At 32.9% G+C, this 24,876-nt stretch overlaps 1 protein-coding gene across 1 annotated transcript in view; it reads left to right on the forward strand.

Moving 5' to 3' along the window:
* The first annotated feature begins 3,468 nt into the window (after positions 1-3,468).
* The window catches only part of LOC114324245 (dipeptidase 1), a 996,635-nt gene continuing 975,227 nt past the window's right edge, over positions 3,469-24,876 (forward strand). Inside the window, exon 1 of the mRNA XM_050646393.1 lies at positions 3,469-3,613. Within this exon, the coding sequence (XP_050502350.1) occupies positions 3,511-3,613 (103 nt within the window). The 5' untranslated portion in view covers positions 3,469-3,510. The remainder of the gene's footprint in view (positions 3,614-24,876) is intronic.

Here is a 24,876-nt window from a genome sequence, read left to right on the forward strand (position 1 = left end):
TTTTATTAATTTTATACGAGGTGTGTCAAAAAACATGAAATTCGCTCAAGATTATAGTACCTTTATATTTCACAATATTTCAATTAGAAGGATGTTATTTCATATTGAAACATAGTTTTTAATTCTAAACAACTTTTTGAATAACCGTTTTCAATATTGTGAAAAATAAAGGTACTTTACTCTTGAGTGAAATTAATATTTTTTGACATACCTTGTATAAAATTAATAAAATGTGATATCTGATGGTTGCATCTTCGGCCTTAGGACATACAGAGCTTTTTATAAAGAATACCTTTTTTTCGTAAAAGTAATAATAAAAGAGTTATCGTATGTGTAATAAATAAAAACGAAGTTAGTATCAATAAATTTGAGAAAAATTTGGAAAAATTTTTTTCCAATTAGAAGGATGTAATTGCATATTTGATCTTAGTTTATATTTCCAAGCAACTGTCCATAATAAGAATTTTCGATTTTGAGAGAAATAAAGGTACTTTACTCTTGAACGAAGTTCATATATTTTGACATACCTCGTATAATATTGACAAAATTTGATATCTGATGATTGAATCTTAGGTTTTAGAGCATGCAAAACTTTTTATAAAGAATAACTTTTTTTCGTAAAATGCATAACAAAAAAGTTTCCCATATGTTTCCAACTTAAGTAGACACGCTGTATAAGTGTGCATAAATTGCATATAATTTTAAATTTTGGTTGTAACTATACATATATTTTTATATTACTGTAACAAGTAGCTTGGAAATCTCAATATTTAATTTTGTTTTATAATCTCTTGGTACATATTCAAATTTTGGGTACCTGAATGTAGTAACTAATAAAAGAGTGGCTTATTATATGTACACAATTTTGTCACGTTTTGGTTACAAAGGTTCCAAAATCAGCCAGTTTTTATCTCTAGGTAAAAATTTTTATTTTGACGGCCCATTTCGCTTTTGTTGTAAAATAAGCCGTGAACACGTGTCTTCCTAATTGTGAATAATTATTTTTCTTTGAAAATGCCGCAAATAGGCAGTTCAGTTTCGTGGTGTCATTCATAAAATCAAACTATAGTTTTGTTCATAAAACTATTACTCAATTAGAATCCTCCAAATAATTATCATTGTTAGGCAGTACATTTTAAATAAAAGAATTTGTATTATTGTTTCAAAACGTTAAAAGTAATACATATTGGATAGGAAATTTTTCAAAAATTTAAAGCAACCATGAAAAAAAAATGTGGTTATTACCAGATTCTTTCTCAAGTGGTTCAAGTATTAGTTGGGACATTTTTCGAAGCACTTAATTTAGAACCAACTATTATCGTAAATTTGAACAATGCCCCAATTACATCAGTTAATATCGAAAGAAGTTTTTCTATGTAATCAGATAGTTGCCATAAGTATTTGTTATGCAATTTTGAACAGCATTTGATAATTATTTATTGTTACCACAATTCGAAATAATACCAATTATCTATTTGTTAAAATACTTAAATACTTAAATATTTAATTAATTAGCTTAGTTAGTAAAATATATACATGTTAATTAATACACTATGTGGAATATTGTAAATATGTTTGTAAATAAAAAATATTGTAAATATTTTTTTTAATTATATGCATATTTTCTAGATTAACGTGCATATTTTTGGGTAAAATACTGCATATTTATGCGCATATTTTATACCTTTTTATTTTCATATTTGCCTAAGTCTATTTATAATCAACTATTCTCAATGGAAAATAAGCCACAATTTTACCAAAAAAAATGATTTTATTAACGTTTCGATGCCCAAGTCGGGTGTTGTTTTTAAAATAATGACTTGGGGGTCGAAACGTTAATAAAATCATTTTTTTGTTAAGATTGTGGCTTATTTCCCATTAAAAATATTTGATTAGATTTTCTTTTCTTTAAACACTTTGTTTCTTTCGTACTATATGTCGGAAATAATTTCATCTTAAGTATGATAAGACATGGCCTTCTCACGTATCGCATGTCGTAAGTTAAAACACATATTAAAGAGTAAAACCGTCTAGTTTCTGTGTTATGAAAGATTTAAGAGAAATTAAAAACTAAAATACTCGCAAAGTATGAGACTACAACATAATGTCGATCCTATATCCACCTTTGTGCCTTTTCCTTCCTACAAGGTGTCTCAAACTTTTGTTTCGGTTAAAACACATGTTAAAATACAAAACCGTCTATTTTATTTGTTTCTAAAGACATTGGGGACATTAAAAAAACAAAATGTTAACAAAACATAAGACTACAATACGATTCTGATGTATGCTCATATTTGTACCTCGTCCTCCCTACAGGATGTCTGAAAACATAAGAAAATCATTCCTTTTCTTTCACCCGGTATAAGTTAGGGATGGCGGTTTTTGACAAAACACCGGTTTTCGGTTACACCGGTTTTTTTTGCTTACGGTTTAACCAGGCGGTTATAACCGGCCAAAAAAAACCGGTTTTTGGAAAAACCGGTTTTCGGTTTTTTTAATCTAATAGGTTACAAAGTTACATTTACAATACACTTTAGTTTGCGATACTCCATTCGCGATATCAATATGATCAAAATTAGTACTATCGAAAGAACATGTATTACTTTTAACACGTTTGTATATTTGTAGAATAGGTACATTTTAACTCATTTAATATTTCCTGTATGAGTGTATCGTTTTGAAAACGTAGCGAAATTCTTGGAGATTCGTATTCGTAATCAGTAATTCGATATTCATAGTCAGAGCATTATTTTTGGTAATCAGAAAAAGTCATTCATCCACTTTCAATGTCAAGAGTTAAGTGTGAAAAATAGATGATGTTTGCATCTAATTCAACCAGACACTTCTTAAGTAAATGTTATGATTACAAATACCTTTTCAAGGAAATATTATAATAAAACTTAATAATTATTGTTTCTGGGTGATGTCAGATTGCACTTTCAGTTTGCTTCTGTATTTTATAAAATAAAATAAAATTTGAATTATGGTTTTGTTTGGAATAATTACTTGAGAATAATAATTATGATTGGGATCCGAAATAATACCTAACCTAATCCTAATCACCGTAAAAACCTAATAACCGGTTTTTACTTTAAAAAGAAAAAACCGGTTATAACCGGGACAAAAAAACAACCGGTAAAACCGGTTATTGCGAAGTAAAAAAACCGGTTTTAGGTTTAAACCGGTAGGTTTTTCCCATCCCTAGTATAAGTACAAAATGAAGTTTAGGTAAACCTTTGCACAACTGTGTAAATACTAAATAAAAGTTAAAACACTAAAAAAAGTTAGCGGAATCCGTTAATTCTTTCACGAAAAAATCAACTATAAAATAAGCATAATTTTCTATATCCCTAACTGTTGACGAGCAGTTTATTTATCTACCGTTTCGTAATACTCTGTTTGAATCATTGTCAACAAATCATATTTTGGGTTCGAATTTCTCATGGCGTTATTGTTTGATTGTTTCAGGACGAACGACCTTTTGGTCCAGCTCCGGATGTTACCCGCCGAATGGGATCGACCACCGCCCTAGGAAAACCGGAACCTCCGGGATCTCCCCCTTATTATCGTTCAACATCAGCCACAAGCAGTAGCTCAAATTCAGCATCATCAAGTAAGTCTTACATTTTAATATTATTTGAATACAAGAGGAGACAATAGTACTGCAAAATAAGTAAAATTGTGTATTAGGGTGGGCCGAAAAATTTTTTTCTGTAAAATAACAACACCAGAGGTCAAAAAAGTTGCGTTGTACTAAAATACAAATTTTAAGTCAAAAATAAGTAGCTAAGAATATTTTTCTCCACTGCAACACAGACTCTAAATTTTTTAATATAAAAAGTCATTGTGGCAGTGGGAAAAATAAAAAAAATAATTTTTTTCAAACGCAGATTTTCATATATATTATTTCCCTGTAAGTTGTATCCATATGGAAAACTTTTTTATTATTAATTTTACGAAAAAAAATTATTCTTCATAAAAAACTCTGCATGGGCCAAAACCTAAGATTCAACCATCAGATATCAAATTTTATGAATATTATACGAGGTATGTCAAAAAGTTTGAATTTCACTCAAGACTAAAGTAGCTTTATTTTTCACAATATTGAAAATTGCTATTATGAAAAGTTGCTTGGAATTAAAAACTATATTCTAATATGCAATTACATCCTTCTATTTGAAAAAAATTTTTTTTGATAAATTATGGTTAACTAACAATATTTTCAGTAATTTTAATTCTAATAACCCTTTTATTATTAATTTGACGAAAAAAGTGATTCGTAATAAAAAGTTCTGCATGGTCTAAAATACTCTAAAACCTAAAATACAACCCTCTTATGTCAATTTTATACGAGGTGTGTCAAAAAAGATAAATTTAGATCAAAAGTAAAGTACCTTTATAGTTCAAAATATTTCAATAAAAGGATGTAATTACATACTGAAACATGGTTTTTAACTCTTAATAACTTTTCATAATAACAATTTTCGATATTGTGAAAAATAAAGGTATTTTACTATTGAGCCAAATTCATATTTTTTGACATACCTTGTATAAAATTGATAAAATTTGACATAAGATAGTTGTATTTTAGGTTTCAGACCATGCAGAACTTTTTATTAAGAATCACTTTTTTTCGTAAAATTAATAATAAAAGAGTTATCAGAATTGAAATAACTGAAAATAATGTTAGTTTTCCATAATTTTTCAAAAAAAATTTTCAATTAGAAGGATGTAATTTCATATTAGAATATAGTCTTTAATTCCAAACAACTTCCCATAATAGCAATTTTCAATATTGTGAAAAATAAAGCTACTTTACTCTTGAGTGAAATTCAAACTTTTTGACATACCTCGTATAATATTCATAAAACTTTATATCTGATGGTTGAATCTTAGGTTTTGGACCATGCAGAGCTTTTTATGAAGAATGACATTTTTTCGTAAAATTAATAATAAAAAAGTTTTCCATATGGATACAACTTACAGGGACATACTGTATATTTATTATCTAATTTTTGAAACATCAGGGTTATTTATTTTTTCTCAAAAAATAATCTCAAAAAATTTGTATTGTTGTGGCGGGTTCATGTATACTTTGTATAATAACGTATACTTTATTTCGGCAATTCGTCACTAAATAATAAATAGACAAAAATTAATTTAGAAACCTCCTTAAAAATTAGGCTATAAACCCAAATAAAGTATACGTTAGCAAAAAAAAAGAAGAGCAAGAAAAAAGAAAAGAATTGGGGTTCAGAACGATTTTATTTCATAAATCTTCGTGGTTTTTACTTGGATGGACGGAATGACAAGACTTTGGTGTTCCAGGAAAATGCAAGTAAAACTGTGGTGAATGAGAATATCACAATGTTAAAAGAATCTGGTTCTAAGTATTTGGGTAATATTTGTCCTACGTCACGAACCTTAACAGTGCACGAATTAATTTAAATTAATTATTTTCACGAATTAGGTGATAAAGAAAAAAACACATTTTATAAGTACAGCAAAAATAATTATATGTTACTATAACAACAGTAATTAAAACTGCTAAGTATATTATAATAAACTTTATTTTACATAGTTGCAATTACCGTTGAGTACAGAGAGTGTTCCATCAATATTTGTGAATATAAAAATATATAAGTCGTATCTTTTTGTGTTAATAGGATGGACCCAATGAATTCAGTTCCTCTTATTTCTCTTTCTGCGACGATAAAGTAAACACAACGCTATAATTTGATTTCGCTCCATATAAAATATACCTTTTATTCTACGAAATTTTATTTAGTTTAATAGGGTAAATATCACGGTGAAAACTTGAGTAGGGCGGCGGTCACGTCTTATGTGAAATTATCTAAAAACAAGGTTTAAAAAGAGGGGAACAACATTTAAAAATGAATGGATGACAGAGGGTCTTTCAAATTCTGTACATAAAAACATAGATTGTAATGTTGTTCTGAAGCTGTTTCCTTGTAGAATTTTTATAATAAACTAGTCTAAATGGGAAATAAGCCAAAATTTAACTTAAAACAAAATAATTTTATTAACTTCGACGCCCAAATCGTTAATAAAATCATTTTTTTAGTTCAATCATTCTAATGGCTTATTTCCCATTTAGAATAGTTTATTACATAGATTGTATGAGCTAATTATATGAGCTAATCCAAGATCCCACAAATAACTTAGTAGAACAACGAATATAAAAACAAATTAAGGCTTTTAATTAAAAACATAAGAAATAATAACTGACAAAATAGAAATTGCAAATAAATTAAATACACATTACAGTACATTAGGACAAAAGTTTGGACAAAAAATACCCATTTGTAATGATACATCGTAATGATACATATCCGACATCATATCATGTACATATCTCAGCCACAAAGTGTAAATAAAAGTAATATACCAAACAACACAGCAAAATATTTTCGTGCGACCCAATTCTTATTGTGTGAAAAGGATAGGTGCGTCAAAACTATCGCACGAGAAAACCCTCGCGCGTTCAAAACTCTTATAATGTGAAACAGCACTTAGTTTTATTTTATTTTCCTCGAAAACACCTGAGTAACAAAATTCAACCCATTTTTGTCGATATTTTCCGAGTTGCAATTTATTAATTTTCTATGTACTTTGGAGATGCTTTTTCCATCTGTACAAAATTTCATTTTGCCATCATGAATTTTATTCACCCTTCCTGACACTTTCCGGATTCCCCCAATCGAATGCAAAAAGTTGCATAGCGATTCATGTTGCTGCAAAAAATTAGTAGGTAGATTTTGTTTCCTTAAAAAAGAATATTTTCGAAAATATTTTGTGCTATATTAACCTTTCTATTACCAAGGGGGCGAACTTTCGCCCTAGCGTGCCTATTTCCGTTAATATTTTTGTGTTTGCCCTCGTACCACATTGTATTTTATAAGCTTAAAAAGCAACAACCCCAAATATGTTTATGTATTAGGTATTTCTAAAAATTAAGAGATTACTATCTATAAAAAAGAAGGTAAGACCAATAATGCACATGGAGCGAAAAATTGCCCTTCTTTGTATTTGGTACCTATAAATATTTAAAAAGTTCTTAAATGGATGACTAATTTTATTTAAATTAAAATTTCCTATTGTTTATGTAGTAGTGCATTTATAGTAGATACTATGCTATGCTTAGAAATATACTTACGTGTTCAAGCTATTCTCCCATTCCAATAGTAGTTCAGAGAAATAAGGAAAAAAAACATCCTGCTGGTGACACAACCCCCTCCAGGTCGAAACCAAATTTTTGGTAGTATGGTCATCTATAATAATAACCTATATGTTTCCTGCAGCCGATTTTGATGATATACAACATAGTTATAAACAAATGAAGATCAAAAAACGGTAAATTTTCACTTTTTTCGTCTATTACTAAAAAATTGGGCATTTTAAACAAATTTGAGAGTAATATGCTCATAAACCGTATAAAAAACTTTAATATAGCGTTCGCTGAATATGTCTATCCTTATTGGTTGCTTAGAAAAGTGCAAAATAAATTATAAATTTTGAGTTTATATAAATATTCCTAACTTATGTAAAACTTAACTTAGAACCTTCTTATTGCAAGGAATGCTGAGACTTATGGTGCTTAAATCATACCCTAAATTTTAGAGAAATTGGTCAAATAGTTTAAAAGTTGTTTAATTTTTTTATCCAAAATAAATTTTTTTTGCAACACTGTAAGTCAGAAAATGATGAAGTTACAGTAATATTTTGGATAGTTTATGAAAGAAGAAAATTTACAGTATTAATTTAATTTAAAAGAAAATGACAAAAAATAATTATAAATATTGCAAAATAATTTTGCAAACCCTGAATTAAAAAAATGGGGGGGTTAACTTTGTCCCTAAGTGTCCTAGGAGAGCTGTTTTTCTTCCTAAATGTGTATAAAAATTCAGTCTTTCTAAATATGAGAAAATAATTTTTCTACCGGTAACGGTTAAAAAGTTTCGGTAATTCTAATTGTTTATAAGTAAGCAAAAAATCGACATATTTTTGCAAAATAATTTTACACTGTTTAAAATTATTTTTTGTCGTTTATTTTTAATTAAGGTAATAGTATAAATTTCTTTCATAAACTGTCCGAAGTATTATTGTAACCTCATAATTTTCTGACTTGTAGTGTTGCAAAAAAAATGAATTTGGGATATACAAATTAATCAACTTTTAAACTATTTGACCAATTACTTTGAAATTTAAAATATAATTTAAGTAGAAGAAGTCTCGGCATTCCGTGTAATAAGAAGATTCTAAGTTATTTTTTACCTAAGTTATGAATATTTATAAAAACTTAAAATTTAATGATTTATTTTGCCATTTTCTAAGCAACCAAGAGGAATGGACATATTCAGCGAACGCATATTGAAGTTTTTTATACGATTTATGAGTTTCTTACTCTCAAATTTGTTTAAAGTTCTTAACTTTTTGGTAATAGACGAAAAAAGCGATAATTTACCATTTTTTGATTTTCATTTGTTTATAACTATGTATATGTCATCAAAATCGGCTGCAGGAAACATATAGGTTAATAATATATATTATGTCCATACTACTCAAATAATTTGTTTTCGGCCTGGACGAGGATGTGTCACGAGAAAAATCTTATTTCTCTGGACTATAGATGTGCCTGTCTAAGAACGAAATATACCGCTAGATAGACAGTGTATAAATTTGAAAAGGTGTCACCGTCTATAATTTGTTTCCTATAGAAAATCCAAAATATTTGCAAGAACACGTCAAATTTATTAGTGGGGGACATTTTGTATACCACTTTTCAACTAAATTACCTACATTAACACTCTATTGGAGGCTGGCACAGCCCCCAAAATCTTTAATGGAAGGATAGTTGAGTAGAACCTCATTTTAAAAATGGTTCAACCTCCTATATTATTTCTTGTCAGTACTTTTGGAAAAACCAAGTGAAACTGTACAAATATTAAGTATCGGTTTCAGAACTCCAAAATTTTTTGTGCCGCGTTTTATTCCAAAATTAATTTTTTTTTCAAGTAGGTATTGGAATATTTTTTGGAGTATTTGTGGAAAAATCAAGTAAAACCGTAAATACATCAAGTATCGAGTTCAGAACTCACAATTTTTTTTTTGAAGTCTTGAGTCCAGGATTTTTAAAAAGTACCTATTGTAAATAAATATAGTGTACCTATGTGATATTTATAAAAAGTAGTTGAACTACTTTTAAAATGAGGAATCATCAACCCCCCTTTCTATTAAAGATTTTGGGGGTTGTGTCCGCCCCGCTACAGGGTGGATGTAATTTAGTTAAAAACCAGTCTACAAAATGTCCCCCTCGTAAATAAATTTGACGTGTGTTTGCATATTCTTAGATTTTCTATAGGGACCAAATTATAGAGGGTAACACCTTTACAAATTGATGCACTGTATATTAATAAAATATATTAACAAAAAAATTATTTTAGTAAGAATAAAAATATTTAAATACTGACGTAAAATTCAAAATTCATTGATTAAAATATTAGAATCCACAGCAGGTAGATGTTATCAAACTGTTATATAGTCGGAAAAGGGAAAACGTAGCCATTCAGAACAAAATTTAGGTCTGAAATCCCTTATCAATCCTACTGTGACACGATATTTCCCATTCCGTCCCTTTTCCATATGAATACAAATAAATCGTATCTCGCGTCTGCTGTCTATTTGGTTCCCGATCTCGAAATTAAATAATTTTATTCTTCAACAGCAGTCCCTTTAAAATTTATACATAATTCTGACCCTTGCGTTGCAGGACAATCTCGAGAACATTAAATTATTACAATTAAATATTGCTTAACCTTGACCACCATGATCAACAATTGTGATATTTGCTTGATTGAATTTTCCGAAAACGACAAATATAAGATACGTTGCCATGGGGACTGTAGACGATATTTTTGTCTCAAGTGTTCTGGTCTCAATAAAACCACCTCAAAAACTCTACATTATGTGATTCACCTAGCCTCAGATGTTTAAATCAAAAAGTAACAAATTTAACAAAAAATCAAATACCACAAGAGAACTTTGACGCCTTACTTCAAGTTACTAAAAAACTCACAGATAATTTGCCTTTATTTATAGAGACATATGATTTATTAGCAAAAAATGACGGCAAATTAGACTATCTTACAAAAAAAAATTGACGAGATTCATAAATTAAATAACTTGTTAAATCCTGAATATCTTTTAAAATCCATAAGGCAGATGGAATAAGATATTTTTAATATATCGTCAGTTTTTTTCGGCTGTTCAAATGACACGATTAAGGTACAAGTCCAAGATACAAATTCATCTGAGATAAAGTTGGTATTAGAGAGGCTCTCTTCTTCACACATCAGTGAAATATCTAATCAAATGTGTAATCTTTCCAACAAACTACCTACTATACCAACGAAGAAAGAGGTATCGAAGAAAAACATAGTAAATGCCACTTCAAGTACCCAAACTGAAGACACCCAGCATTTCGAAACCAGTACAGTCAAAAAAACAAAAATCGCAGAAGATAAATGTCACTTTGTCGTCATTAGCAACTTAACCCCAATATGCACACCTATACAAGTAGTTCATTACATTAAAGAGAAGCTAGGTATCAAGTAATTTATAAGATGTTACGCCCTCCTTAAAGATGCCAACTCAGATACTGGCTCTTCATTCAAAATAGGTATTAAGTCTAAAACATCTATTGACATTACATATTTAATAAAGGAATTTGGCCACCGGGTGTAAACGTTAAGTGGCCTACAGAATCCTTATACTCCGAACCAACGACTTCATCTGAGACAAATATAAATCGGAAGAACATCAAAAGCACAGTTAACTTGGAAAATCCAATTACCATTCCAAGTAACAACAAGAATGAGGTTGATACCACAAATATACTGACAGACAAGCAGGCCATTAGTCCTGTCGCCAGGGGGGGTACAACGGCCTCCTTAATTCAGATGGACTTACCCAAGTTTTTTTTATGTATTTTGACCCGTAGAAGACGAATTTGCCAAAACGTTGCAAATCCTGGACTACCAAAGGTATCCGCATATCAGCAAAAAATATGCGTTCACTACTTTATATCAAGAAATTTACTACCAACGTCTCTGTCACTCAATATATCACCAATTACAGAGTCACATACCTAAAACTCATCAAATCAGCTAAAAAAGCCTACTATCAAAATCATCTGGGAAGCTCCAAAAGTGTTGCAAAATAGACTTAGTCCATAATAAACGATCTTCGAAATAAAACACACGCAGCTCAAACATTTGCCCTTCCAAACCCTGAAAATCTAAACGAATACTTCATTAACGTGAATAAAAATATAACATCAACTATTCAGTCTCAACAAGATCCCATTTCTTATCTCCCTAATTCACAAATTGTTTCGAATACATTCTTTATAAGACCAATCTATAAATCTGAATTGATCCAAACGATCAATAGTATCAAAAGCAAATAATCTTGTAGTACTGATGGACTATCCATAAAAATCTTCTCAAATCTCACAGACAATGTGTTAGAACTCCTCGTGTCACTAATTAATGATTCCTTTGAAAACGGTAAATTTCCAGAGTGCCTAAAGACAGCCATTATTATTCCTCTTCATAAAGGTGGCGAAAAATCTAATGCCTGCAACTATAGACCTATTGTCCTACTACCGGTACTCTCCAAAATTATTGAGAGGCTCATAAAAACCCGACTTATGTCCTTTCTCTTTGATAACAATATTTTATCACAAAATCAGTTCGGCTTCTTAACTAATAAATGTACAACTGATGCCATGTTTTCTGTACTTCACGAGGTTTACCAAGCACTAAACAATAATCTTTATACTGCCACTGTTTTCTGTGAATATTCCAAAGCTTTTGATTGTGTAAATCACAACATTTTGATTAAAAAACTTAATTTCTATGGAATTCGAGGTATTTCTTTGAATTGGCTCAAATCTTACTTAGATAATAGGAAACAACTGGTTAGAGCAAATGATACTGACTCTAGTCTCAAAAACATTGTATGTGGAGTACCACAAAGTCCAGTATTGGGTCCTCTACTTTTCCTTATCTTTATAAATGACATCACTAATTTAAAAATCGATGGAGAAATTTTTCTTTTTGCTGATGATACCAGTATCACTTGGAGCAACTCAACTATTGCAACGCTTCATGCAACTATAACTTCTGATCTTCTTACGATAAAAACCTGGTCTGACTCTAATTTACTCTCCTTTAACGTGGATAAAACGGTAGCATTATCATTATCATATAAAGGTGCTCTTCAACCCCCGCTTGTGAATAGCAGCCAGATCTCTACCGTTGATTCTGTAAAATTTCTTGGTATTCTTTTAGACAGCAACCTCAAATGGTCCCTTCATATCGATGTGTTAAGTAAGAAACTCGCCTCAGCCTGCTATGCTATAAGATCTGTTTCGAAGGAACTCAATTTAGCATCTTCTAAAATAACATATTTTTCTTTATTCGAGTCTCGTCTTCGATATGGTCTTCCTTTTTGGGGGTCTAGTACAGCTGCCCAATTTGATGTTATTTTCAAATTACAAAAAAAAAGCAATAAGATATCTGTTTGGCCTCAGAAGAACAACCCATTGCAGAAGTTACTTTAAAGATCACGAAATTTTAACTCTTGCATCTTTATATATTTTAGAAACTGTTTGCTTAATTCGTAAACACATGCATGTCTTTCCAGCAAGGCCTCATCATGACTACTCCACCAGAAATTCAACTTTTGATGTCTATTTACCGATCCCGTCTTCTGAGTTAGTAAAGAAATCTATACTATATTCCGCAAAAAAACTATACAACCATCTCCCTTTACAACTCAAATTAGTATATTATAGTTGATCCAAAAGATGGCATAACCCGGACATCCAAAGTGAAAGTTATCCTTCAACACCAAATTGTTCTATATGGTCCACACAATGTCCAGAAAAAAGTCACACCATTTTGAGCGTCGGGTTTGGGGGCGAGAAGGGGGAGAAATCGGTAAATTCGTAGTTTTTTAAGTTTTTCGCCAATATTTCTAAAACTATGCGGTTTAGCATGAACAACCTTCTATACAAAATTGTTCTATATTTTTGAAATAAAAAAGGCCCTATGCATAATCTTTCTAAAATGAATGGTTCCAAAGTTACGGAGGTAGTATAGTATAACTGGTCCAAAAAAAGGCCTAACCCAAACATCCAAAGTAAAAGTTTTCCTCCAACACCAAAATGTTCTATATGGTCCACATATTGTTCAGTAAAAAGTTACACCATTTTGAGCGTCCGGTTTGGGAGGGAGATGGGAGAGAAGCCGGTAAATTAGTAGTTTTTTTTACGTTTTTCGTCAATATTTCTAAAACTATGCTTTAACGTAAACAATGTTATATAGAAAAATGTTTTACATGAAATTTAAAACAAAAAATGTTCTATACATAATTGTTATAAAATCAACGGTTCCAGAGTTACGGAGGGTGAAAATCGAGGTTTTGGATACTTTTTATATTTTTTGCCCAATATTTATGATATAACTATACCAAAAACCCAGACATCCAAAGAGAAAGTTATCCTTCAACACCAAATTGTTCTATATGGTCCACATAATGTTCAGAAAAAAGTCACACCATTTTGAGCGTCGGGTTTGGGGGGAGAGGGGGGAGAAATCGGTATATATAAAAAGTGTCGAAAACCTCCACTTTTCACCCTCCGTAACTCTGGAACCGTTGATTTACTAACAATTATGTATAGAACTTTTTTTTGTTTTAAATTTTATGTAGAATATTTTTCTATAGAACATTCCTTACGCTAAAGCATAATTTTAGAAATATTGACGAAAAACTTAAAAAAACTACTAATTTACCGACTTTTTCCCCCATCTCCCCCCCCCAAACCGGACGCTCAAAATGGTGTAACTTTTTACTGAACAATATGTGGACCATATAGAACAATTTGTTGTTGAAGGAAAACTTTTATTTTGGATGTCTGGGTTAGGCCTTTTTTTGGACCAATTATACTATACTACCTCCGTAACTTTGGAACCGTTCATTTTAGAAGGGTTATACATCGGGCCTTTTTTATTTCAAATTTAATGTAGAACAATTTTGTGTAGAAGATTGTTCAGGCGAAACCGCTTAGTTTTAGAAATATTGACGAAAAACGTAAAAAACTACGAATTTGCAGATTTTTCCCCCTCTCCCCCCCAAACCCGACGCTCAAAATGGTGTGACTTTTTTCTGAACATTATGTGGACCATATAGAAGAATTTTGTGTTGGAGGATAACTTTCACTTTGGATGTCTGGGTTTGGGTCTAACTATACCATACTAAATCTGCAACATCCTTTCTCAAGTTCCGTAAAATGACAAAAGCTCATTTATCTAAAAGACCATTCTTCAGTAGAAGAGTTTCTTAATGACTAACTAAGAAATCACAGTAATGTACAAGTAACTAAAGTGTATTTATCTACATTTGGGTGTCACATACAGCAGCTTAAACTTATTAGTTCCTTTGTTTGTGTTTTATTATATTATGTTGTATGTTCAATTTTGCAATATATTGGTTTTTGTTTTTTTACTTCACTTTTTGAACTTGTTTATATTTTTTTTATTGACTATTTATCTAATTTTATAAAATTGTATTTGTTATTGTTATGTATATATTTTTCGTGACTCTATGTTAAGCTTTGTCCATAAAATTGTATAATTTTCAGTGACAATATAGTATATTGTGCAACAAGTGCAGAAAGGTACTAATTTCTCACGAGTTTGAAAAGTTGCGGTACGAGCGCAAGCGAGTGCCGCAATTCAAACGAGTGAGAAATTACCTTTCTGCACGTGTTTCACACTATACTTTTTCTACAAGCACAGTTTTTCCTAAAAATAAAAATCACAATTTCCAAACGACGATTAATTATAATAGGTACCTATGTGATAAATTTTAAACTGTATTTAATTAATACCTACTAATCAATTTAAATTCCTTATACCTAAATAAATTGCACAGAAATCAGTTAAAAAATTAATGCACTGCCTTAATTTGTTTAAATTTAAACAATTATTACACATTATTGACATTATATTTTATGCAGTCACGGATTTACACAAAACCTACTTCATTCGACGTCTCTTGCACAGGTTGCTAAATCCTTATTGGTTATTTGATAATTATAAAATGTTTAATAAGAATAAAATTGTAAAATAAAACAGTTGTAACATCCATAATTTAGTTTCTATGCTATAGTTAAATATAATAATTGTCTTATAGGTTATATATTTGTCTAAAATTTAACCACGGATGTAAACAGAATATAACGTTACTCAGAATGTGGTAGTCCACGGATGTAAACGGAATATAACGTTACTCAGAATGAGGTAGTCAACTGTGCAGAAAAGAACTTTGCGGCACAGAAGCGTCACTTTGCGGCACAGAAACGTCACTTTTCTGCACACTAATGTCAAATATCTTATACTGTGAGAAAATATCAAGTTTGCTAACATAAAACCGTGCAGAAAAGTGCACTTTGAATAGTGGTTGTAGAAAAAAGCATATTTCTATTCTATTCTATTCTATTATTTATGAATGATTGTTGTTTAAAGTTTAGTAATAATTTCTGCTAAATCGCAAGCAGGAAGAGTTATTTACTGACTAAATTTTTTTAGGACCAACCAGAAAATGTACACTTTAATTTTTTGTCCAGAAAATAAGATTTATTAATTTCCAGTCATTTATTATTTATTATTTAATAAATAAGATTTATTAATTTACTTATAATATTTCCAGTCTTGACCGTTTTGCCGGTCAAGACTGGAAAGTGAATTTTAGGCACCGACAAAACTTTTTTCGGGTCCCTATATTTTATTTTCTGTAAATAAAGAATATGAAAAAACTATTTTTAAGAAACGCTTTTCTTGAGTTACGAGTGACTAAAATTAAACGTATGATGAAAAAATCAACTAAAAAGCAAAACATAAAAAAATTTAAAAAATCTAACACATTTGTCAAAGAAAAGCGTGTCGTGTCTTCATCGAATAAACGGTTTTCGCACCACGCTTTTCTTTAACGAATGTTAGATTTTTCCATTTTTTTATGTTTTGCTTTTTGGTTGATTTTTTTATCATATGTTTAATTTTAGTCGCTCGTAACTAAAGAAAAACGTTTCTTAAAAATATGTTTTTCATATTTTTTATTTTTTACTTTTTAGTCTTACACTTTTCAAACATTAAAATATAACGTCATGTTTATTAAAATATGTATAAAACATGATGTACAAACATGAAAAGTAGTCGGAATCGGCAAAAAATTTGAAACTTTATTGTTTATTTATGAAGCATAACGTAAACAATTAACGTAAAAAGTGAAATTATGTATAATAATTCATATAATTAGCTACAATCTGTAAAATTTCAAGTTTCTTCACTGTACAAAACAAGAAAATTTAAGCATTTTACGTTAAAATCGTTTTTTTTTTATTTAAACAATTAATAAACAAAAAAATTATTTACTATTCGTGTATTGGTCCCACGAATGCATAGATTTGACAAGAAAAGGCAGTCAAATTAACGTCCAAAGATTTGACCTAAACGATTGAACTAAACAAAAGCGTTTAAAAATAAAATCCGATACCTATAACATAAAGAATTATATTTACATCAAAGTGTCGGTATTAAAAAAATATTGTACGCCACGCGACCGAAAATTAGTGTTTTTTAAGTCTCCCATAGCTTCCAGGGCTCGACGTGAAAAATACCACTTTCGGGTAAAGTACTATTGTACTTTTAACGTAAATAACTATTAATTGTTATCCACACGGAAGAATTTCCTATAGCTCGCTGTATACCATGAATTACAAGTAAAATTTAATAAAAAATTTTACTTATTAATAATTGTTATTTGCCCCTGGAAAAAAATAGGTAAAGTGGACTAAACCTGGTAAATGATCTGGATGACTGTTGGAAAGATTAATATATATATCAAGGTCTGCTTTATCTTAATGGAGAGGAGATATAACGGGTAAATCATGTCAAATACCTTGGCAGCTGCTTAAATGTAAATTGTGACTCTAATGAAGAGACAATAACCAGGATCGAAATATCAAGTAAGGCTTTTATGACCTGGAAACAAGTTTTATGTAACAGAAACCTGTCGATAAATATTCGTAAGAATGTTCTGAAATGTTATGTGTGGTCTATCCTATTTAAAGGTTGTGTGACATGGACGTTAAAAACCACAATGCTAAACAAATTAAAAGCATTCGAATTATTGTGCTATCGACGAATCCTAAAGATATCCTGTTTTTCGCACACTTCCAATGAAGATGTTCAAATAATACCAGAGGACCTAAATACCAGCTGCTTCGCCTTATAATACAAGGAATAATGGAGGGAATGGAATGTATTGGTCGAAATAAAGTTCCATGGCTGCGTAATATTAGACAATGGTGTGGCTCCACAGTAAAAGAATTATTTCGCGAATCAGCCGATAGAGAAAGATGTGAGGAAATTGTAAACATGATGACGGCCAACGTCTAAATACAGACACGGCACCTAAAGAAGAAGAAGTAGAATGGATGGTACCTACACTTATGGATAATCTTGGGCTTTACCGCCTTTATAGTGAGCTCAGTATTGGTAGATCTATCAAAATATAGAGGCTGCAGTGGCTAGCCCGCTTAGAGAGAATGAATGAGGTAGCAAGCAAGCAAGCAATTTGATTCAACCCAACCTGTGGGAGATGTCCACCCTATCGAAAAAGTACATTCGGATGTAACAATTCATTGGGGCGAGGTGTTTTGACCCAAGTTTAAAACAGGGATCACCCCACCTCGCTCCAATGCCCCAGGCCATCCCTTTCCCCCCCATAGCACGCTGATGCGCGATGGGGGCACAACTATCGTAGCCAAATTCTCTTCACAATGGAATCCTGGGTAATAAGATTCCAATGTGGTGCCCTAATCGAATTACAAAACTAGGCCAGCGTGATACGCTCTATGCCTTTTCTTCTATTTACTTATCCGTGGTACTAAAATTGCTTGCTTGGGCCCCAAGTCATTGTACCAAGCCTCACTGAGCTCGGTCCAATGACTTGGTGCTCAAGAATTTTATGATTTTTTTTGTTTTTTTATGATTTTTTTGGTGGCTTACGTCTTTTTTTGTTTTTTTGTGTTTTTTTGTTTGGCTTGCGCCTTTTTCTCTATTGTCTTACCTGGTCGTGATGTTGGGCCTACGCTTGGGTTGTGTGTTTCTTCGACACTTGGTGTTTCGAGCTACGAACTGACTACTACTTTAACTTTTACTTTTTTTTTACTTTGTCACTCTTTGTTTGCTTTATTCGATTCACTTTATTCCACTATTTGCTGTTTAGAACGTTTGTGCTTCCATCGGTGGAACGCGTCATACCCTAGCATCTCTCGCAGTATGTGACTTAAGTGGTGCTCCAGTTCCGCGAATTTGACCCTTGCCTTATCTGTCATCATTTCGGTGACTCCCACCTGTTGAAGTTCTCTAAATAGGAATCTTTCTGCGGCGTATCTTGGGACTCTGGCTGCTTCTCTTAAGCTGCTGTTGTGGACCGCTTGTATCTTCTTTTTGTGGTGTTGCATACTTGTCCCCATGCGAGAGATGCGTATGTTAATACCGGTAATATTATGGTATTTATTAGTCTTAACCTCGTTTTTAGTCTTAGTTTACCTTTTTTTCCTGTGAGTCCTCTTAAAGTTGCTCTCGCCATGTTGGCCTTCTGGACTGTGGCTTCTACGTGTTTTTGGAAGGTTAATCCTTTGTCCATGATGACTCCCAGGTATTTAGCTTCATTTTTCCACTCGATGGGGTTGTTCGGCACCGTCAGCTGTTCTTCTGGCTGTTGTCTTCATTTCTTATATAGTACCGCTTGCGTCTTTTCGGAGTTGATGGCTATCTTCCATTTTATACACCATTCCTCGATGTCTTCTAACGCTGTTTGCAGGTTGGTTACTGTGATGTCTACGTTTCTGTGTTTGGCCGCTATCGCTGTATCGTCGGCGTAGAGGCTCACTAGGGTACCTGGTGTTCTAGGTACGTCAGCGGTGTATATTGTGTACAGCAGAGGTGACAGGAACGCTCCCTGTGTCACTCCAGCCTCCGGGTTTCCGAGCTCGGACAAAACTTGTCCTATCCGAACCCTGAAACTCCGGCCGCCTAAGTACGAGAAGATCAGCCTCGTCATCGCTCCGCTGTACCCATAACCTCGCATTTTGTATATGAGCCCTTTGTGCCATAATCTGTCGAAAGATTTTCTTACGTCCAGGAATGCTGCTCCAGTGTACTGCTTGTCGTTGAATCCAGCTGCTATGTACTCAGTTAATCTGAGTACTTGTAGCTCGCTGGAGTGCTCTGGTGTGAATCCGAATTTAGCTTCTGGGATTATCTCTAATCTGTTTATTTCCGCTTGCAGTCTGCTGAGGATAATTCTTTCCACTATCTTGCTGATTGCTGGGAGCAAGCTGATTGGCCTGTAGTTCTGCGGGAATGTGTGGTTCTTGCCAGGTTTTGGGATCATGATGACATGGGCCTCTTTCTATCTGTTCGGAAATATTTTGTATCTTAATATCGCGTTCACTATGTTTGTAAAGTACACTATAGCTCTTTTGGGCAAATACTTTAGGGCCCTATTTGTTATTTTGTCTAGACCAGGCGCTTTTCTCGGTTGAACTCTTTCTTATATGTTCGTTGATTTCTTCAGGTGATGTTGGGGGAATGATGTCTTCTGGGTCCTCTAGTCTTTCTTCTTGCTCTTCGACTTCTTCCATGAAGTCTACGTCCTCGTCTTGGTGGAAGTTTAACCTGCATTCTCTTTCGAGTGTGGACCTCATCACCTCTGCTTTATCTTCTATGGTATACACCATGCCGTTTTCTCCATGTAATGGAAGGATGGGTTTTTTGTCGCTTCTCATCATTTTCTGGAGCTTCCAAACATTGTTCATGTTTGAGTCTAGTTCTTCCATCTCTTGTACAAAGTTGTCCCATTTTTCGGTGCGGTGTAGTTGTAGAGCCGTTTTGACCTCTCTGTTTAGTGTATTTGCCCAGGTTTTGTCTACTCGGTTTCTTGTTTTTCTGGCTATTTGCTTCGCTCTATTTTTTCCCTTATCAAGTCTTGTACTTCTTCTGGTATCTCTTTGTACCTTCCCGTGTGAATCTCGACTTCTTCCTCTGTTGTGCTGTTTCTAATTGCTTCTTGGATGATGTTTTCTAGCTCTAGGACCTTTTCTTCTATTTGTTAAGGGTTATTTATAACTGGCACTCTGTTTATTCTTTCACTCACTAGTCTTTTGTAATTCGTCCACTTTATTTTCTTTTTTATTCTTTTCGACGGGTTTGTTTCTTCCCATGTTCCTAGTTCTAGTAGAATGGGGTTGTGACCTGTTGTTCTTTCGTTCAAGGTAATTAGTTCAGCTTGTAGTCCTAGGTTTTTAGCCACAACGGTGTCGATGTGGGTTGAAGTCCATTTCCTGGGAAATGTGTTGGTTCTTCTGGGCCCATTGCCACTATATCTTCGTTATTTTCTATATAGCTATTTAGTAGTCGTCCGTTTCTGTTCGTAGCTCTATTGTTCCAGTTGGGGATCTTGCATTCAGGTCTCCTATTATTATCGATGTTTCAGCGATGTTTAGGAACGCATCTAGGTTATCGTCCATTAATGGGTCTCGCGGTTTTACGTAAGCTGATGTTATTCTGACTATGCCTTGCTTCATTTTCACTTCGATTGTTGTTGCCTCCATGTTTACAAGTGGTGGGGTCGTGAATCTTGTGTGTTTAATTCCCTTCTTGACTAGGATGGCCGTTCCTCCTGATCTTCTTGTGAGGTCGTTCCTATATACATCGTACTCAGAAACTTTAGGTTAAAGTTGTTTGTAAGCTTGGTTTCCTGTATTGCTACGATGTCCATCTCGTATCTGTTGGCGAGTTCGCCCATGATATTCTGATTTGTTGATATGCCGCCCGGATTCCAGGAGCCTATCCTCAAGTATCCCCTGTCTGCCTGCATTACTTCTGTGTCTGCCTGGTGTCTAGGATAATTTCTTGGACTACCTTAGTCACTATGTTGGTGACCATTCTGACTAGGTAGTCTTCGTCTTGGGGAATCGCTGTGTTGTTCTGTGTTTGTTGTTGTTGTTTGTTTGTTTGTGTGGCTTGGGCGTAGGATACCCCGGTTGCCTGCTGTCGTCTGTTCGGTTGTTGTGGCCTCTGTGGTGGAGGTCTTCCCCAGGTTGGCCACCTAGGGCATCCTCTGTAGTTGGATGGATGGCTTCCATTGCAGTTAGCACCTATCGCCTTCACTTCTCTGGCTCGTTTTCAAGCTTTGTGGCATGCGTTCTGGGCATGGTGGTAGCCTTGGCAGTTGAAACACTGCGTTGGTCCGGTCTCTTTGCGTAGGTTCTCTACCACGACATTCATGCGGCACAGATTTGTGATACGCTTTGCCTTTTCGACGTTCTCATAGTCCAGAGTCAGGATGAACATGGGTAGTTGTCTTTTTGGGCCTACTCTGGTTGACATATTCTTCGCGGAGTGACAGGGTATTTGGTACTGTGCTGCCATCTCTTCTTGGATTGCCTTTTCTGTGGTTTTCGTGGAAAATCCTCTTAAAACCACTCTGGGTTTTACGTCTTCATCTAACGGAAAGGCTATCCATTGTAGCCTCTTGACTTTCTCTTTGGCGTTATAAGTCTTCGCGTACTCTTCCACTATCCTCACCATTTTTCTATAATCTTCCGGACTTTTCGCCTGGATGAGGGTTTCCCTACCACTCTTGGAAATCCTGTTGGCCGTGTATACTTTTTGTGCTTGAGCTATGGTGAGCATAGCCCCTGTCTCGCTGACGCTCTGTAATTTGATTACAGGTGGGAATGAATGAGGTGGAGCCGTCGAAACACATTTATAGCCAGAGACCGGGTGGTGTGAGGAGAAGAGGCAGGCCAACCGAACGATTTAAGGATCAGGTGGAAGACGACTTTCGAGTGGTAGGAGTTCGAAATAATTGGAAAACCAAGGATAGGCAGGAATGGAAGCTGATTCTGGAACAGGCCAAGACACCATGGGTTGTAGAGCCAGTGATAATGGTGAATCTGATCCATCTAAAGTTTGTATTGTTATTTGGAGTTTAAAGAAGTTGTTCTTAAAATATACCAATTCAATTTAGTATCGGACAACTATCATTGTTTGTGAGTGCCCCATTCCTTAGCACTTAATATATCTACTCTATAAATATGCTATACACCTCTTTTTACACATTATTTTTTACTTCAGTAATCTGATCCATTTTAAGTTTTGTTTTATTCTTTGAGATTAAAAGAAGTTGTTCCTAATAATACCAATTTAATTTAGTATCGTACAACTCTCATTATTTGTGAGTGCCCCATTTCTTAGCACTTAATATCTACTCTAAAAATATGCTATGCACCTCTTTTTATCATTTTTTACTCTCAGTAACCTGATCCATTTAAAATTTACTTCTATTCGACAAAAGAATTCATCAATCATTTTATAAAAAGCAGCACCAAGCAAGCAAGCTGGCAGGATGGAGTTTTAAAGGTTGCACGGTATACAATTGCAATTCAAAATCATTCACCGGGATTTTTAGAAAGTCTTGATTAATTCAGATTTCATTTGATTGAGAGAAATAAGTTTCGAGGAATTGAGGCAGGGTTGAACTAATTAGAATTAGAAAATATTTTACCAGCTGAAATATTTGTATGTTACCGTAAAAACCCGATTTTAGTTAAAACCCGAATTTACTATGAAAAACTAGTTTTAACTACGCGCTTTAGACAATTCTAGTTTTAACTAGTGAAAACTAGAACTACCCAATATTATCAGTTAATTATAGTTGAGACTAAACACATTTCAGTCAAAACTAGTATTTACTAAACTTTTCAGTAATTTCCAGATTCAACTAAAACTCGGTAAATAATTTGCTACCCCGGTTGCTTGTAAGTACTTTCTCTAAAACGTAAAATACTGGACAAGGTAAAACAACTACATAGTTTAAATGATGCATTTACTTGAGTGCAAAAGAAACTAAATCTGAATTCTTGTACAATAGTAAAAACAAAACACTAATAAACTATCGAACAGTTCTTTGGATTAAGAATAAAAAAAAGTTATGTGGAAGTATTTGTTTGTGCAGGGCTGGCTATCGTGGCATTTAAAGTTGCAGGCCTTGACCTTATTTTTACAGAAGCAACTATGTATTAGTGTTGCAAGTCTTCTTGCATATGCAACGTGTAAATCTATGACCTTCCCCTATGGCAGCGCATCTAGCAGCAGTTCTTAAGGAAATTTTCTTCGAGTACTTCTTTAGATGTCAAAAACTTTTCTTTTATGTCAAATTCCGATCTGAAAAAAAAAATAAATTGTCCAAGGGTGGACAAGTATATTGAGTACAAAATTACACAAGCTACTCTTTCAAATTCGATGTTAGGGCAAATGGTAAATTAAAAGAAATAAATTAAAGAAAGAGAAATAACTTTTTTTCATTAATTTTATAGACTTTTTCTTGTTTATGCTAAATGTATTTTTTCTATCTTTTAGTAATTTAAATATTGAATTTGGTTTTATGAAATCATTTGACGTCGCAAATAGAACTAGGTATATTTTATAAAAATAAATTTTATATTAGGATGTATTTTATTGGGATAATCAGCATCAAATTAATAAGAGGCTATTCTCGTACTTATCAGCAATACAGTTTTTCTATTATTCTATGTTATTTCCAATTTTGTGCAGGCCCTCTTGGGTTTTTTTAAGCACGATTCTGATCTTTATTTCTTCTGGGTCTCTTCCTTTTGTGAAATCTTTTCCAAAAAGCGTCCTTTCCATGTTCTTATACCTCAGCTGTCAACCTGATCTTCAACATTATCACTCATGGTGAATAATACACAGTATTTTAATACAATCAATAAAACCTATGCAGAAAAATCAACAGTTTGCACACACTAGTTTGATACCAACCGGCCGCCTTCGTCAATAACGCTACTTCGAATTCTAACGCTCTTCTTGCACATAATTTGCTAGCAATTCCAGAATAAAACTAGTTTGAACTAGTATAAACTACTCTAAATAAAATTAGTTGGAATTTTTAGTTTTAACTGGAATTTAGCAGTCAAATCTAGTTTTGACTAGTTAAAACTAGAATCGTCTAAAGCGCGTAGTTAAAACTAGTTTTCCTACTAAATTCGGGTTTTAACTAAAATCTGGTTTTAACGGTAACATACACATTTCATTAGCTATTTGCCAAAGTATTCTTTTTTTTAATAATTTATTCTTTATTTAAAACTTTAAGAATTATTCTATACCAAGCCCAATACTATAAAACTATTTGACATATTTGACATATCCTTATGGTACTTGGCAGAAAGTGTAGGTATTGTACATCCTACTAAATTATGTTAAATAATCGTTTGTGGTTAATACCAGAGGCGTACGATAGGGGAAAGTGAATGGTTCACCCTTCCCAAATTCTACGCCACTGATGAAACTGCTATTTTAGCATAATTTTTAGATTCTCCAATACTTTCTATACAAATAATGTACTTCTCATTCGTAACGATAAAGTCATTAGTTTTCGAAATATTTGAAGTTAAAAATGAAAAGGCACACTTATTTTGATTAATGTTTTTAGCTTCAAATATCTTCAAAATAGCTTCAAATATCTCGAAAACTAATGGCTTTATGGTTACGAATTAAGAGTATGTTATTTACATAGAAAGTATGTTAGAATCAAGAAATTGAACTAAAATAGCAATTCCGCCAGTGGCGTAGAATTTGGGAAGGGTCAATCATTCACGTTCCTCCGTCGTACGCCTCTGGTAGTAGCCAGAAACAT

This window comes from Diabrotica virgifera, chromosome 3 (genome assembly GCF_917563875.1).
Source record: "Diabrotica virgifera virgifera chromosome 3, PGI_DIABVI_V3a".
Taxonomy (NCBI): Eukaryota; Metazoa; Arthropoda; class Insecta; order Coleoptera; family Chrysomelidae; genus Diabrotica; species Diabrotica virgifera.